The following is a 16898-nucleotide window of genomic DNA, read 5'->3' as shown; positions in this document are numbered from 1 at the left end:
TTTGGGGGCTTCCCATGAAGAGGAAATCTAAATCAGCATTAAGGATTCAACAATGATAAGCAGACAGTAGCCTCAGTGTGAGGTTTTCATTAGTTAGCACTCCGTAAAGCATGAAGAACCACACATGAAACGGATCAGCCACAGACTCCATGTCCTTAAAGCTCCTGCAGATGGCCCAACCTCACGGTAGCCTAACAGTGGTTGGTAAAATAGTGACAGCCTTTAATGTGCTCATGTATGTTTGTAGGTCTGCATTTGGTGGTGGGAGGGCTGTGGAAGCACAGCTCACCTACCACTTATGTGAGGCTTGATCGTGCACCGCAGAGATGTCCACAATTTAAAATGACTTGTTCAATTTAGGCACTTAAAATACTTTATTGTTAAAAACACAGTTGTTGTTTTATTAAGCTTTGTTTACTTGGTTTCCATGGTGCTGTCTCCACATTTCCTCTGTCGGGAAAAATGCCTGCACATATTTCTGATATGAAGAGATTTATTGAGTCATCGCCGGTGACGGCAGCCTGGGCATCGATACGCCATCAAGCAGGTCGTTTTAAGCTCCGAGTTTGTAGGTGACGTGTTTGTGTTTTTTCTATTTATACCGTTTTCATTTGACAGCTTTTCAGATTGCAGTGTCCTTCTCATTTCCTTTGTTGGTCTGCTCTTGTCCTGTAGTTCCTGTTTGTCCTGTTTTTTGATTCCCCTACTGCGAGTCCCGTTTTCACTTAAAGCACGAAGCTGTCCTCGCTCGTCTTCTCTGGGATCCTTCTTCCTGTTTTCACATTTCAAAACTTGACATCAGGCTTTCACACCTTCTTCTTTCTCCTTCCTGCATCATGTTGGCAGCAGGAGCTGACTGTTTGTTATTTAAGTCTATATTCACTCTGTAACAGATTACAAACAACGTCTAACTCAAATTTGGTTCCTTTTTAGTCTGGACTCGAGGTTAATTACCTTTATTTTACTGCGTCTCACCATCACTGTGTTTTAGAGCAGCTGTTTCATATGCACAGCGTTCATGCACAAGAACTATAGAATGAGATACATTAAGATTGACTGCCAGCTGTGTTATGCTGGTCTCTATTCTCTGACAAACAGAGAGGAACTGTTGGGGTGCCTGGGTCGTCGACCCAGAGTTCTGAGTGTTCATTATTAAACGACAAAGAAAGTCGCCTTGATGCAACTTTTGTTGTGATTTGGCGCTATGTAAATAAAATTGAATTGAATTATTATTGGACTTTGATTTTTGCTTTGTTTATCACTTCCAGTCGTTTGGTTTCTTTGTCACAGTTGTGTTTTCGGGTTCTGTTCTGTTGCTGTATCGCTGTGTCGTTCTACGTCTCTGTTCCCTCTGTTGCAGTGCCTGCCTGTGAGTCTGTGTTATGTTTCCTGTTTTACTTTGAAAGTCTGTGTCTCATGTTAATGTCTCTGGTTGTGCTTCCTTTGTCTCGTTAGGCCTGAGTTGCCCCAGCTGTGTTTCCCTCCTGTTACCCTTTCCCTGATTGCTCCCTCTGTGTATTTAAGCCCTGTGTTTCTCTGTGTCGCCATCTATCCTTATTTTGCTGTGTGTTCTGTTTGTGTAAGTTTACCTTGGAGTCTTAGTTTTGGTACCTTTTTGGAGTTCAGCATTAAAGCTGTATTTAAGTTCACCTTTTGTCTCCGAGTGTCTGCACACAGCCTTCAGGAGCAGCGGTGGAAGCGCAGGGTGACATGTTGTCTCCCCCACCATTTCTCTCTGGCAGTCTATTTTTAGGGAAGCAGTAACTGGGCTGCTGACAGCTCGCTCTGATTGGACAGAAGTGTCCCAGGGGTCGCAGGTATAAATTTACATAGTTCGATCTGAGTCTGTTTTAACCCTCACAGTCATTAAATCTGGGAGAGGACACGTTTGTGCTTTATTTCTGGAGGACGTGTTTTTGACTTACCTGAAGGACGAAACTCAAAATTTCAAATCAGTTAAAAACAACACCTGTGTTTATTAATAACTGTGCTCTGTAGAAAGTGTGGAAGTGTTTCTTAATCACCTCCCTTTTGTTTTGAGTCTGCGTACCTGCAGTATTCGATCGCCCTCTCTGATGCGTCCGTTCTTGGCTGCGATGCTGTTTGGATTAACCTCGCATGAAAGTGAGAAGTGATACATTACCTCATAAGTTAGGAAAGAGATGCATTGATAATAAATTAATAAATACATGAGTAAGTCACTATAGGCTGGACTAATTAATAGAAATTAGGAGAGGCTGGTTCTAAGAAGTAATGAATGAAGTCATTAAATGGATGCATTAAATGAGCGGTAACACTTTAGAACACCGTGAATAAGGCGCAGGTACCCTGTACTTGCAGGCAGCAAGTCAGGTTTTAGCAGGAAACAATAAAATAATTACGCTGTTAGACCACATGTACCCTGTGATTATGCGCAGTTTTGTTTTTAGTTTTACAGGAAACAATAAAATAATAACAAAAAATAAAATTTTAAGTACTGGGTCATTTCATGGTAAATTTCCAGAAAATCAAGCAATATTTCCCCATTTTACATCTCATGTACCCTGTAAAATCATAAGTACAGGATACTAGAACCTTAGTCACTGCATAACACAAAGCACACCATAGAAACTACAGGATACTTACAGTGTACTTGTTTTATTGTTTTCTGAAAAAGCCTGACTTGCTGCCCTCAAACTGCACATAAGTACAGGGTACTTGCGCCTTATTCAAGGGTCGTGTTATAAAGTGTTACCAAATGATGTACAGAAAAACTACTAGAGAGTGAGTTTAGAGAGTGAATTAGTAAATGCACTAATGACTTTCAAATAAAGGGCTAAAAGAAGATAGGTTCCTGTCTCCTGTTACCTCCCCAACATAAATGCCAAGATCCTCCTCATCATCCGTCCTGTAGCAGACCGTCAGACCCAGCTTCTCCTGCTGGCTGGACTTGTACAGCTCCACCTCCTGCAGGAAACACAGGTAACACTGTTAGTTGCTTCCTGGTGAGCCTCGCAGCTCTTCACGTAGCTTTGTTTGTTTGTTGATTCTGCAAGTGTGAAGCAGTTATTATCATGAATATTGTCTGAGTGGCTCCCGTCTCCTTTACAGCTCAGTGTAAAGCTGAAACGGTCCAACATGACTTGCCTGTGAAAAATCTCACTGCTCTTTGTATCTGAACATTTGAAATACTGTTGAGGCTCTCAGTCCATCCACTCTAACAGACCCAAATGCTTTTCTAAAGTTACTGACCCATAACCTGAAACTTCACACAGACCTGATCAGATAAAGTTTGTGTTGTCTGTTCTTTCACTGTATTTCATACGCTGACACACAGAACTTGCTAATAATTTATACGTGACAAATATGTTGAAGGGTGAGAGCATCCATGTTTGTGAGGGGAACAAGAGGGCAAATAAAAAGGTTAGGAGCGATAATGAGGTCAGAAAAATGTGATAAAAATTCCAAAAAACGATTAAAATGTCTGATCGAACTGACTTTGAACAGAAACCTTATTGAAGGATAAAACTGAGCAGACAGAGCAAGTGAGCGCTCTTCAAAGACCACCGCAAACCATCAATAATAGGATGAGGCTTGTAAAGACCAGTTAAGACCATCATATATCCAGCAATCACCTCACTGGTTTTAGCTGGAGGGCATCAACAGAGGAAATGGACAGAGAGGAGAAGGTGATTTAGGAAGGAAATGAAGGATGAAATTCAAGGAAGGCAATTAAATCTAGAGATAAGGATGTAAGTAAGGGGGCACGCTATCTAACGATTGTAATTTGAAGAACTGAATGACAGAGGAAGTCTCTGATATACCAGCTGGAAAAGACGTTTCCACTTTGCTGACCTCTCTAATGACCAAACTGTCATTTGTCTGAGGAAACAGTCAAACCAGTGCAGCAGAAACAAAGAAAAGCGTCCATTCAGCCTAAAACAGCGGCTCATTAGATATTTATACACCAAAAATGTGACGGATCTGACCTTTACTCACAAAATAAGTCATTTTGTTTCAGTCACGCTCTCGATGGCCTGATTTTTGCTGCACAGGTATAAATGTCTGAATTCTTATATTTTTTACTTCAAGTGATTTTTTTCATCTCTGACATCTTCCTCGTCTTTTTTCATGCTCCCTTTAAAAGAATGATCATTTCACTGGTTCCACCATGAGAAAAGGACAATGCAAAAATACTAAATCTGATACTGATGAATATTATACACAAGTTAATTTCATAAATTAAAAACAGACTAGTATCAGAGTACTAATGAACTACACCGCAGTCATGTGAGGCTGAGGTCAGCAGGGAGGAGGCTCAAAGGCACCCTGGACAGGGATGGGAGCAGCTCGGTGTCCCACCAGAACAGCTGGAGGCGACTGCTGAAACCCGTCCTGGATGAGCAACAGAAAATGTGGATCGATGGAAATGTCGCCCACAAAGGTGCATGCAGAGTGAGCGCAGTAGACAGTTTAGTTTGGTCTCAAATAGAGAGTGTGCTACTTTAAGTCTTAATATGCATCAGTGTGCAAAATTATCTCCAGACCAACGAACAAAGATTTGTCTCGGAGACGTAAACTACCGTCTCCTACGCTGCAGTCAAATCCATCCACTGTGTGGCTCATATGGATCAAATTAAAATGTGAACACAACCAGGCCAACCAATGTGCTTCAGTCTTATTCTGGATATCCTTCACATGCAGTGAAACAGTGAATGGTATCTTCTGTCTTGCTTTCACAGGGGAGACACGTGATTGAAAATGCATGAAAATTGAGTCTTTGCTCTGAGCTGACATGATGAACCACAGCTGGGAGCCCTGCTTTATATTCCAGACATATTCATCAGGATAAGTGACTTGCATGTGGCTTTGTGCATGTAAATTTCATGGAGTCAGAAATTTGCCTCTGGGTATGTGGAGGTTCCTCTCAGGATGGGGTCCAGTGCTTGAAAAAGGTTGACAACCATTGTGTTAGTGAATGGGAAAAACTGCCGAAGGAATTTTTGGAGCATTTTCATTTTGTGTCATTTGGTTGTTGGAAATGCAGCTGAAGCTTTCTCACCTCATATTCCAGGTCATCCTGCCTGTCCACCTCGTGGTTGGATACATCAAAGTAGTCATTGGGGTCGTTGTATTCAAACACACAGCTGGAGACAGAGAGGTGGGGGACAGAGGAACCGATCACCATCGTGTCCAGTGTTTGAGACATTTGTGGAAAGTTTTAAATCAATGTTGTTTTAGTGTGAAGAAATGACCACGAGTCAGAACGTACAACTCATTGATCTCGTACGGCACTGCCAGGTGAGGGAGGGGAGGTGATGGAGGAGGTGGTGGGGGAGAAGAGGAGCCTCCCTCACCATGGTGGTGGTGGTGATGGTGACCTCTGCTTCTCCCCAGGGTCAGAGTGTTCTGGAAACTGATGTCAGTCTGCGTTGCATTGTCAACACAGTCAGGGATCGCTACCATGGCAACAGAAGAGACGGAGGAGCTGACCGTCCCGTTTCCGCACACCAACGTACCTGAGGAGGAGACGCAGGAGATTCAGGAGTACAGATGACGGAGGGAGCCGAGTTTAAACTGAAACTCTTGGGACAAACTGAAATTTACACGTTATAATATTTTGTGATGATTTGAAGATGTCCCACATGGAACCACGTCCAAACAAACTGTATCCAAACAAGTAGTTATAATTTGGGGTGCTTATTGCTAACCCAGGCTTATCATGTACAGCAGAAAGATGTGAAAAGTGTAACTCACGTAGACGTGTTAAAAACTGCCCTTCCTCATTAGACTCTAATATGAGAATGATTGACTTTATAGCAGAAATAAATGTTAACTGGGTTACACACTCCTATCCTTTTGGTCACTTCTAGCTCCAACCTTTCATTTTGTCTTTGTCTTACTCTTCCAACTGTGAACCTGAGAATGTTTTCTAAGGAGCTTGGAAAGAAAAGCATCCGGACTTCTTTAAGTTGCTTGAAAACGTTTCACCTCTCATCCGAGAAGCTTCTTCAGTTCTAAGGTCAAATGGTGGAGAGTCCCAGGTTGGTGGTGCATGATCAGGTCAGCAAAATCAAAGGAGCAGCTTTGAGCTACAACCTTCAGAGGTGGCGTCTAACATGATGAAGAGTTCAGACGTCCTGCTATCACACAAAGTAGCAGTCCATCTGAAGCCAAACGCTGCCTTCACATTTCAGGCTTTGCTTTTTCTCAGATTTACTCAGCTGACCTTCAGAAGCTCTACAGAGAAATGGAAATCTCACCTTTTTGTAGAACACCATAAACCCAGACTCCCAGCATTTACAGACTATTTGCACCTGTGATCTGTTGCTCACCAACATTTTCGTCCACATCAGACCTGGACTGTCTTTTCTATCTGCTGGAGATTTGCTCACAAACACAAATCACCTCTCCGTCCTCAATAACAGCTGCATTACATTTATAAGTCTTTTATCCTGTCTTCCTTCTCTCACCCCAACCGGTCGCAGCAGATGACCCCACCCCTCCCGGTCAAAGGTTTTGAATCAAACCATGATACTGGCCTTCACTAAGTCCTGCTGTGGTGGCTGATTTAGAGCCTAATCCGGGCTAACTGTGACTCATATGAAAGGACCAAGTGACAGTAGATGCGTTCACTGGCTGTGGGACCTCTCGATTGCCTTGCTTTCACTTTGCAGTTGTCTGAAATGTTACCTACTGATGGAGGTCTTTTCTTTTTCCCCACTGTCATCATGTGTGGCTCACAGGTGACTGTATGTTTTTCATAGTAATATTGCACAATGTTGCATACATGTGTTTTCATCAGCAACTGTTTGCTCGAGTAACTGAAGTGAGCAGACTTGAAAGGAGGCAGGTGACGTGAGTGATAGTGAAACAGAGGCACGGATATTAAAACGCTGCAGTTACATCAGAAAAGATGGCTGAACTGCAGCAATGACACGAATACTTGATGCTAAGAGCGAGAGAGATGAAAAGTTTAAAGAAATGAGGGAGAAAGACGAGACAGATAAAATATCAGAAGCAAGAGCTGCAACATTAGCTTAAATGAGGCAGAACGAAAAGAAAAGGATGAAAAGATTAGCTGAGATGTAATGAGGCAAGAATATGGGAACGGTGAAAGGGCGAGCATTAAGTGTGGTTTGGGCTAAAAGTGAGGAAGAGAAGTGAGGATGAGACGGAAAAAGACGGGAAGAAAGGAAAAAGGATTTGTGTCTGACAGAAACACAAAACTTCAAAGACAGGAGGAAGCACCTGTGAAAGAAGCAGGTAAAAGCACTGACACGGTCTGTGCTCTTGCATGTGTCTAATATCTGATAAACTGTTTACCTTTCCTCCTGTGACTTTTGCACCCCAGCCCAGACTGGCTCAAAGGCTCCTGGGAGTTTTGTGATCGGTCTAGCGGCAGCTGAGAGGGTCTTCTTCCTCTGAGCTAAAGAAGAATGCAGGTTTATCCAGCTTCATTTATATGCAGACAATGAACGCATGAAGAATAAATTAAGTTCACAAGGAAAACAAAAATCAGAGACGGTGATGAAATGTGTGCAGACACAATAATTTAGCATCATATCACAGACGTTTGAGTCGCTGCTGATCTACAGAGATCATTCAAAGCACCACAGCTGCAGCACTTTGCACTTACAGGAGGACGGAAACCTTTCTAAGAATGTCAGCCTCTGTCGCCCACTGAGTGTCTGTGGGTCAGTCACAGCCCATTTATAAGTGATTGTTACACAATGAACGCTTTCCTGGAGGAGTGAACGGTTGTATACCACTGGGTTAGTGTCTGATGTCACACTGCTTTCTGAGCTGCAGCTGAAGTTTAGAGTGAAGTTCCAGCAGCTGCAGATACAAGAGAAGTTTAACCCAGACCGACAGCTTCAGTCTTCAAAGAACAAACTGTAAAAGCATCATGAGATTCTGTTACAAACAGATCTGAATGAGGAAACACTGAAAGAGTAAAGTGTGACTGAACAGACAAACCAGAAGGATGCTGGTTTGATTTATCTGCTCTTATATTTAGTAGGGAGGAGAAATGTTGTTATTCTGCTGTTTGTGGTGCTAAAGGGAAAAGTCTGCCTGCAAAGCAGTGAAATATCTTTATGTGCAGTATTGAGACCAGCAGGAAAAGCTGATCATCTGTGGGGCGGTGCAGTAAATACAACAACAATCATCTACTTTCAGAAATACAAGTCTGTCATTTTTGTGCCGTTATTAGGATTCACCTCTAATATCAACAGCAGATGTTCGTATATGATCAGTTTTTGAAACCTCGTGCTGAATATAAAATAGCAGAGTCTAATATTTCATATTCACGTTTCCTGAGAATGAAAGTGGAAGCATGGTGATGAGTCAGAAAAGCTCCCGACAAACCAGGACCAACCGCAAAAGGAATAATGAGTCAGACGAACAAAAGCTGTGATTAATGAATCGAATTTAGAAATCAGGTGTTTGAGGAATCTGATTAAGTAAAATGGTGGCGGTGGAGCACCAGAAAAAGGTTTCAAGGTCGACTAATAACCAGGATAGAGCACGCCGGGGTCTCTGTGGGTTACCTGAATGAATCCGTTTGGTTTTTAAAAGCTTTGTGAGTCTAACAAACGTTTTTTCCCTAAATACATTTTTAATAAAACTTTTCAAAATAAAATCAGAAAATGACAGAAATCAGGAAAAAGGAGTAGTCACTTGATTATAGTTGGATGATTAATGTATTTTGTAGGAGGAAGTGTTGCATATAATAGAAGATGGAGACATTTACGATAGACACAGCTGGAAATCTGCTCCAGCTCTGATTTTGTCCTGAGGGAAGTCTGCACACAGAGGCTGATGAAAAAGAACTCAAACAGCCTTTAGCCAAACTCATGGACATGCATTTGGATTAAAATCAATAAACAAAAACACATTTAAAACAAGGAGGAAAAAAGAAAAGAATAAATTCTACTTTATTTAATTCAATCAGGCTCTTTTTATTCTTTGAGTTGTGTTAAACTATTTTCTTGTATGAAGAATCAACATCTAATCTGATGCTTATCTTTGTTAAAAGCTCACTAATACTGGATGTGTTTAATGTTGTGGTGTTTTTCACTATGCTTCATATATATGTGTATATATAACCTCTGAGCACGGATCCATAGAGGCTGGGGTCTATCACACCAGGCAGGACCCCAGCCTGTGTAAAGATGCCCCAGAGACAATCCAGCACATAGCAGGAGGGTGTAGACAAACAGAAGAAGACGGCTGTAGTTGATGTAGCGGTTCGCAATGACAGCAACATCAGGAAGAAGGAACAAGCTGGAGAAATACCAAGGGCTCAGAGAAGAGCTCGAGAGGATGTGGAGGGTGAAGGTGACGGTGGTCCCCGTGGTAATCGGAGCACTAGGTGCGGTGACTCCCAAGCTAGGCGAGTGGCTCCAGCAGATCCCGGGAACAACATCGGAGATCTCTGTCCAGAAAAGCGCAGTCCTGGGAACAGCTAAGATACTGCGCAGGACCCTCAAGCTCCCAGGCCTCTGGTAAAGGACCCGAGCTGTGAGTGGATGAGGTGGGAACTTTCTTGGTGGGTTCTGTTTAGAATGACTGCTGCTCAGTCACTTACTGAACTTTGAACCTCTCTGATCTTATTAAAGAGAAACAGTGATAGAGCCCAACAGAAAACTGAAGAAAACACTCCGCTTATTTATTCTCTAATAAAATATTCTAAGCCAAGTCTTTCCACCTGTCACTGTGTAATATTCTGCTGAAGGCTTTTTATTTAAAATGTTGTTCCTGTGAGATTAAAGGTTTTGGAATCAGAGGTGGAAGCTGTATTGTAAGAGTAAAGGAAGGTGTTGAAACATGGAGGCAGTGAATACAGAAAGCTTAAAATGTAGATGTGGAAACATGAAAGAGAGCTTCTGGTAGCTCAGAGAGCTGGCGCACACTTATCAGACCTTCCTCCGATAAATCAGTTATTAAAAACTGTGTAGGCGGCAGAGTGGGAGGAAATATTCTCTATCTGTCATCAGCTTTATGGGAGTGGAACCGTATTAAAGATGACAGATAGAAGGCGGATGGAGGGAAGCGGGACAGCAGGCAAAGAGGAAGAGAAGTCAGACACGGAGGAGGATCACTGGAAGCTGACGGATGGCAGCAGTGAGATCTACCTTTACGTTTCCGTGTCTGTCCATCGGCCGCAGGGAGCTACTCCAGCCTTTCTGCTAAGAGAGAGAAAGACACAGACTGATGGTCAGTGAGGTCACAGAGACGCCCTGGAGTTTGTCCAGGAACAGAAAAAGAGACAAAATTCCTTTTTTTTCTTTTCTTGTCTAACACATGGAGAGATTTAATGTTTCCGAAGGGTTTTCCACATTTTAGGTGTAACATTCCTCATTGGCTGCACGGTGTTTAAAAACCACTCAAATATTTCCTTTTTCCACCTGTTATTTTATAAAGGCTATGAAATAAAAGGCGCACAAACACAATCAGGGTCTAATGTTTTTAACAATGAAATGACGTCTAAAAATAAAATAAACGTAAATAAATGTTTTTCTGTATTTTGTTACAAACTGGACGCACACCTCTGTTGTTGCTGATTTTATGCATTTGTAATAATGATGCGGTCAGTGTGTGTAGAAGTACTCTGTCTGACTGCTTGAAACACTTCTGCTTTTTGATCTGTGTGATGTCATCGTGAGGTGGTGTAAGAAGCTCCACCCACCTGCTGTTTGTGAGGAGCAGCCAAACAAAAGAAGAGGAGAGGCTGAACTGAGGGCTGCACTAAAGGAGCATTACATCCATCTATTCATTTTCTTCTGCTTATTCAATTCAGGGTCGTGTGGGGGCGGAGCCTGTCTGGGGCTGGGGGCACACCTTAGTCAGGTAGCGTCTCAGGGCTGACACAGAGCCACAGACAAACATTCACAGTCACATTTACTCCTGTAGAGAATCACCGTGTAACCTGACTGCATGTCTTTGGACTGTGGCTACAACTGTAGCTGCCTCCACCAGTGTGTGAATGTGAGAGTGAATGAATAGTGGCATTGTAAAGCGCTTTGGGTGCCTTGAAAAGCGCTATATAAATCCAATCCATTATTATATTATCATTATGATGTGCTGGAAATGAGTCGAATAGACGTCACTAAGATGATGGCAAACCACTGTTTTGCCTTTGTGCTCTGGCACTTTACAGATTTATAGCCATGTTCGACAGAATCGTTCTGACAAGCTGAGCTTAAAACAGGGGCTTCTGCTCCGCTGAGGATCTTTGTGGATTTTTGGTGTCGCTGTTGGAGAGCTGTGATCAAACACTTCTCCCGGTTTTTGTTTTGGTCTGGATCAGAAAAGGAGGCGTCTCACAAACAGGACGTCGCTCCTGTCTGTGTTCAGCTTTTCTATCACAAATCAGTTTTCTCACCTTTCAACATCTGAAACACAACATCTTCACCTGCACTAAACATTTTTTCTCCATCTGTGTATTTTTACTCAATTAATTGCAGTTTAATTACTTTTGGAATTATTCATAACTGGTATTTTTTCATGTTATTGTTCGGGAACAACATGCAGTACTCCTATCCTGTACTCTGAGGGTAGCCTTCAGTCATTTTAAGCTATTCATGCAGTGTTAGGAAGACGCCACCCTCAATGTTACAAACTGAACCAAAAGGCTCAGATGACATCAGAAAAGCGCCTCTGCTGCCTCACAGCAGGACGGTTCTGGGTTTGAATCCACGGGCGGGCTGTGTGGGTTCTCTCTGGCTCACAGTACTCAGTCATGGGTGTGAGCATGAATGGTGCCCTCTCTGTGTTAGCCCTGGGAGGAGCTGGCAATCTGTTCACAGTGAACCATGAGCTTTACACTGAGTTCATTCATGAAGCATTTCTGCTTATTGATGCTGTTTTAAATGATTATCAGACAATTATCTCCCATTTGGTGAGCAATCAGCAGCAGGAAGATGTGCAAACATGGCTGTTGTAGCATTTTGCACAAAAATATAAAATAGCAGAAAACCTGTTTTCATGTGAAGTCACAAAGTGCAGCACCGTTCCTGTTAGCATTTTTAGCCCTGGTGAAAACATTACCACTAAGTAACCTCATGGTGGACATTATGATGGGACCTGCTCCACGTCCAGACTTCAGGTGTAGTGCCACATGTTACAGCACACAAACTGTCAAATGAAACCCACACAGTGTTTTGCACACTTAAGGCAGAACAGACGCCAATTTACAAGCTAGCCGCTCACCTCTAGTTGGCTCCCGCCTCAATCAACAGCTCGTGACAAGCATTTACGCAATGAGCTGCACACATTAGCATAAGTAATACAGCTGTAAGCAGAACAGAGGGTGTGCAGCCGTCACTCGGGGGGAGATATTAAAGGAAACATCTGCTTAGAAATGAACATGCAGGTAATTATTTATGAGAATGTTCAGTGTTTCTACAGGTATGTGCTGTAATAATTAATTCACTGTATCTATTAGCTGCTCAGGCATGCTGGAGTCAACACTCATCAGATTAATGTGTGCAGACACACACTCATCAAACTAATGCCTGGAGACACACATGCAGGAAGCAACTAAACGTACAGCCTAACCTGCTACTTCCAGGTGAGACACACCAGCTCATGGATACATGCATGGACCCACACAGACACACAGGCACACACTCCTTCTCCTCCTCCCTGCCTTTGTTTCAGAGCTAATTGTTATGCATTACATGCCCTCTGCAGGTTGTCTGGCAGTGTGTGTGTGTGTGTGTGTGTGTGTGTGTGTGTGTGTGTGTGTGTGTGTGTGTGTGTGTGTGTGTGTGTGTGTGTGTGTGCGCGCATCTGTACGTGTTTGTCAGTGAACATGAGGCTTGAGACGGTCAATATCCAGTCAATAATCACAATCATCTATCAGGCTCTCACTGTTATTGTGTGTTTCATCTCCCATTAAACACGCCTGCCTGGAATCTCTGCACTGACTAAAAACATTTGTGTGTGTGTGTGTGTGTGTGTGTGTGTGTGTGTGTGTGTGTGTGTGTGTGCATATGGGACACAAACATTTGCTCTTCAGTGTGTTGTACAAAGGCTATGAGCTCATGTTTAAGTGTCCTGTGTTTTAATGCTTGTTGGAAAATAACTGAGCGAGTTGGATTTTTTTGAAGAGCACCATTAAGTCCTTTTATATGACTCTGAATGTTTCACATTTAAATAAAGTAATGAAGTTTTAAGGCAGAATGTTTCTATTTAATTATTTCACGTTGCAGATTTAATATTTAAACAGTTGCTTTTTGGTTTTTAAGTTGAGCTACGTGTGCGTGAGCGACGTGCGCGTCTTAGCTGTCGCCACTGATGGCACGGCTGATGAGCACGCTGGCGTCACTGTGTTTGTTTGTGTGGATGTGGAACTTGACTCTGAGTGTGTGATTTTCTTGTCCATGATAATTACAGCACTCAAAACATTCCCCCCCCGCCGCGCTCCGGCTCATTACGGCGGCGTGCACGTGTGGCTACAGGACTCGTCCTGACTGGGCTCTGCCGCATTAGGCGGACAGAAATCACAGCTAAGTGGAGTGTGAAATTAATAATTGAATGAGAGAAAAGAGCTGACTGTTGCCTTTTGTTGGAAACAGCCCTTCTACTTTTCCCGTGAGAGAACCCCGACATCCGATGGAGCTTTCAGTTCAGCTGGATGAATCTCCATCAGAAGCCTGTTGTGTTTAAGATGGATTATTGATTGTATTCAACAAGTGGAAAGCATTCCTAAAATCATCCTTTTTAACCCTGTGGGGGAGACTCCATTGCTGTTTGGCTCCTGACTTCTTCAGCCAATATTAACAAAGAACACATGATGTGTTCCTTTTTAATTAATAGGCGCAGCAGGTTCAGTTTGTCGAGAAAAACAAATGTGTTCTCCCATAAACAGAATCGGGTTTACAATCCTTCTGCTCACATAAAAGGCCCCATCTTATCTTAATGACATGATAGTACCATAACACCAAATTAACAAAACCCCAACCCTAAATCCATCACAGGAAGCTCAGCATGAAGAGTGCAGTTTTAGGCATGTGAAGAACACAAACCTTTAAAAGGATGACTGGACTCTATTATTCCTGCACTTGGGCTCAACGTTTACCGGTTGACACAAACGGCCGTCACAGCCGAGTCTGAAATGGGACTTGACGTGCAAACAGGCAGCAGAACTGATTAGAGCGAAAGTAGAGACGAGTAAAAGCTGCCACTGAAGCAGACGGTGCGCTGAGACTTTACAGGCCTGCTGGGCTTTTGAGTAAAATGACTCCCATCAGCTTTAAGCTGCTCTGATCGTCGTGGCACGTGGAGCCGCCGGTGACTCCTTTTATTGTTCTGTATTGTTGTTGCCGTGTTTTCAGTGTTTCGGTTTGCATCAGCAGCTCCTGGGGCTTCAACACGTTTCTTCTCTCTGCTCATTAACTATTTACTGATGCCATCAACACACACTTCCACCACATCTATCAGCACACACGCAGAACTAGTTCCACATGAACACATTCTCCTGTCATTTATCTTTTTCACCCACCCGGTCTCTATAGTGCATGAACACACAAACAGGAGAGAGAGATGTGTGAGGGATCCATTTTTCATTTCAGAGCACGCCGAGGGGAAAGCAGAGATACTATAATCATACCCGAGGGAGAGAGAGAGAGCAGCAGGAGGAGACGGGAGCGGTCAGAGAGGAAGAAAGAGGAGATGGAGGATGAAATCAGGACAAACTGCAAGAAAAATGAGGAGTAGAAAGAGAGAAAATGGGGGATGGGTGACAAAGAAGATGAAAAAAGGAGTGAATGGCACTCTGATTTCTCTTTCTCACCTCTTTCAGTTATCTGGACTTTCAGAGTCTAATAGCAGTCAAGCTGAGGTTTGAAGAATAGACCTGAAGATTAGTGGAAACTACAAAGAGGCCCTCAGTGGAGAACTGACTTCATTTAGAGGAGGGCTGCTGCAGCGGCATGCTCGGCCTCTGTGGTCAGTCTGCATCCACCTGTTTTTGGACAGGTCTCTAATTTCTACACATACATTTATGAGCAGAAAAAGCAAAAACATTATTTTGAATGCTTCCATAAAACGACTGCGATTAAGAATCTCTTTGCACACATGGACACATGGACGGGTGACGCAACAACACTAACCAAACCTAACCAACACTAACCAAACCTAAACCTAACCGGGCTGTGAAAAGTCAGACACAAAGTTGAATCTGAACTTTGAGAATTGTTGCTCCGGCGTCCTCACACAGATTCAGCCCATTATTTTTGTTCAGCAAAGCAGAACAAGCACCATTAAAACGAGGTGATGGTAAACCAGTGAAGCTGCTAGCAGGGGGAGGATGGTACTAAGACTGGTGCTGCTGAAAATTAAGTGATATTAATGTTTTCTGACAGGTTGACATAAGAAAAAAATCTTTATTTAACACAGAACTTAAAACATCAGTAATGACCAGCTGCTTCCTGCTCACACAGATAACTCGGCCAAAGAGAAGAAGGAAGTGACAAAACACTTCCAATCACCAGAGAGGCCTTTCTTACACCGAGTTTCTTATTTATTTCAAGCGTTTTTAATATATTTTTACAGACTGACATCGAGCATCCAAACATGGTGACTGTAGGTCTGTGTCTCTATAGCAACCCCACATCTCAGCTTTATTATTATAAAATAAAAAGTAATTGAAACTTTTAAAAAGTCCTCCCAGCTCACACCTGTGACGATGATCCAGACTCAAAGCTTTAAAAATGAATCATAATCGCTGCAATCATTAAATAATCAATGAGCAAAATTAAGTGTGATTGAAACACAGCTAGCATCTGAAACTGGGCCAGGCTTCAGTGGACACCGTCCAGCTTGTTTTCAGTCATTATACTCAAATTACACTCAGTCGTGATTATTATGATCAACGTTTACATTTAAATCGAGCCGGGATTTCAGTAAACGTGACTTTTTTTTCTTGGTTACTGCATTTTTTTTGAAGAACAGACATCTAAGAATCTAAAAACGTGCACATTTACACGTCCCGTCAAACAACGCAGACGCACTTTGTCCAACCTTTGTTCACACGAACACCTCAGCTCACGTTCTCACAGCAAAATCACATCTGTTGTGTTCAACATTGAGTGGAGTCTCCACAGAGCTCCAACCCACTGAAAACCTCCAGCGTTTCCTTGAAACACTCTTAATTATGATTCATGATTCAAACATTTCCATTTTAGCTTCCAGGCATTTCACTGATGCTTCTGCCGGAGCAGCAATAATCCACAACGTTCCTCCTACACAACATCTGTTCCTTGTTGTCGGCCTGACTGATGGAGCCTGTTTGTAACAGACGGGAGGAAACAACAAGTCTTTAAACAGCATCGAAACCAGCAGCTCCTCAACTCACAAAAGCATTTTAAGATCAGATAGCTTGATGGTTCGGTTTGCTAAGGTCAGCTTGGGCATCACATAAAAGCTCATATTCAGGCTATTCATAGACGTGGATATTGAAACGATCCAGCAAGAGCTTGGTTTTCATGGGCAGCTGTATGTCAGACTCATGTTTCTCATCTTAAAAGAGCTGAGACGAGTTGAGCAGGGAAAGAGTGAAAGATGTGCTGCAGGTGCTGCTCTGGTCTGATGTGATGATGAGAAAACAGATTGTTTAAAAAGTGAATGTATGGATTTTAAAATGCACAAACATCAAAGTTACACAAATAATAAAATAAAGTAAAATAATAAACAAGGTGAATATTCAACAGTGAGTCATGAAAACTAAATGTGAACTGAAACATTATGAACCATAACCCAATAAAGTTTGGAGATAATTAGACTGATGCTGGTGTTTTGGCAGCATCAGTCTGCAATCTCACTATTATGTACAGAGACATAATAGTGAGACGGGGTTGTCCTGTGGAAGTGAAAGTCTATAAAAATGACAAAGCAACATGCAAACTACT

At 42.6% G+C, this 16898-nt stretch overlaps 1 protein-coding gene across 3 annotated transcripts in view; it reads right to left on the bottom strand.

Moving 5' to 3' along the window:
- Nucleotides 1-16898, bottom strand: part of LOC102309965 (PDZ domain-containing protein 4) — a 52496-nt gene that overhangs the window by 12360 nt on the left and 23238 nt on the right. For 2 of the 3 annotated variants that reach the window (XM_005936620.3, XM_042226421.1), the window contains exons 3-8: nt 10119-10172; nt 7306-7408; nt 5252-5498; nt 5042-5126; nt 2848-2946; nt 2051-2113 (exon numbers count right to left, since the gene is read on the bottom strand). In XM_005936620.3, the coding sequence (XP_005936682.1) occupies nt 2051-2113; nt 2848-2946; nt 5042-5126; nt 5252-5498; nt 7306-7408; nt 10119-10172 (651 nt within the window). The remainder of the gene's footprint in view (nt 1-2050; nt 2114-2847; nt 2947-5041; nt 5127-5251; nt 5499-7305; nt 7409-10118; nt 10173-16898) is intronic. The other variant, XM_042226420.1, reaches the window with a different exon arrangement.

The sequence above is a fragment of the Haplochromis burtoni genome, unplaced genomic scaffold (assembly GCF_018398535.1).
Source record: "Haplochromis burtoni strain Fernald_Lab_line unplaced genomic scaffold, NCSU_Asbu1 Contig_211, whole genome shotgun sequence".
Classification (NCBI taxonomy): domain Eukaryota; kingdom Metazoa; phylum Chordata; class Actinopteri; order Cichliformes; family Cichlidae; genus Haplochromis; species Haplochromis burtoni.
This window is presented reverse-complemented; position numbering and strand designations above follow the sequence as displayed.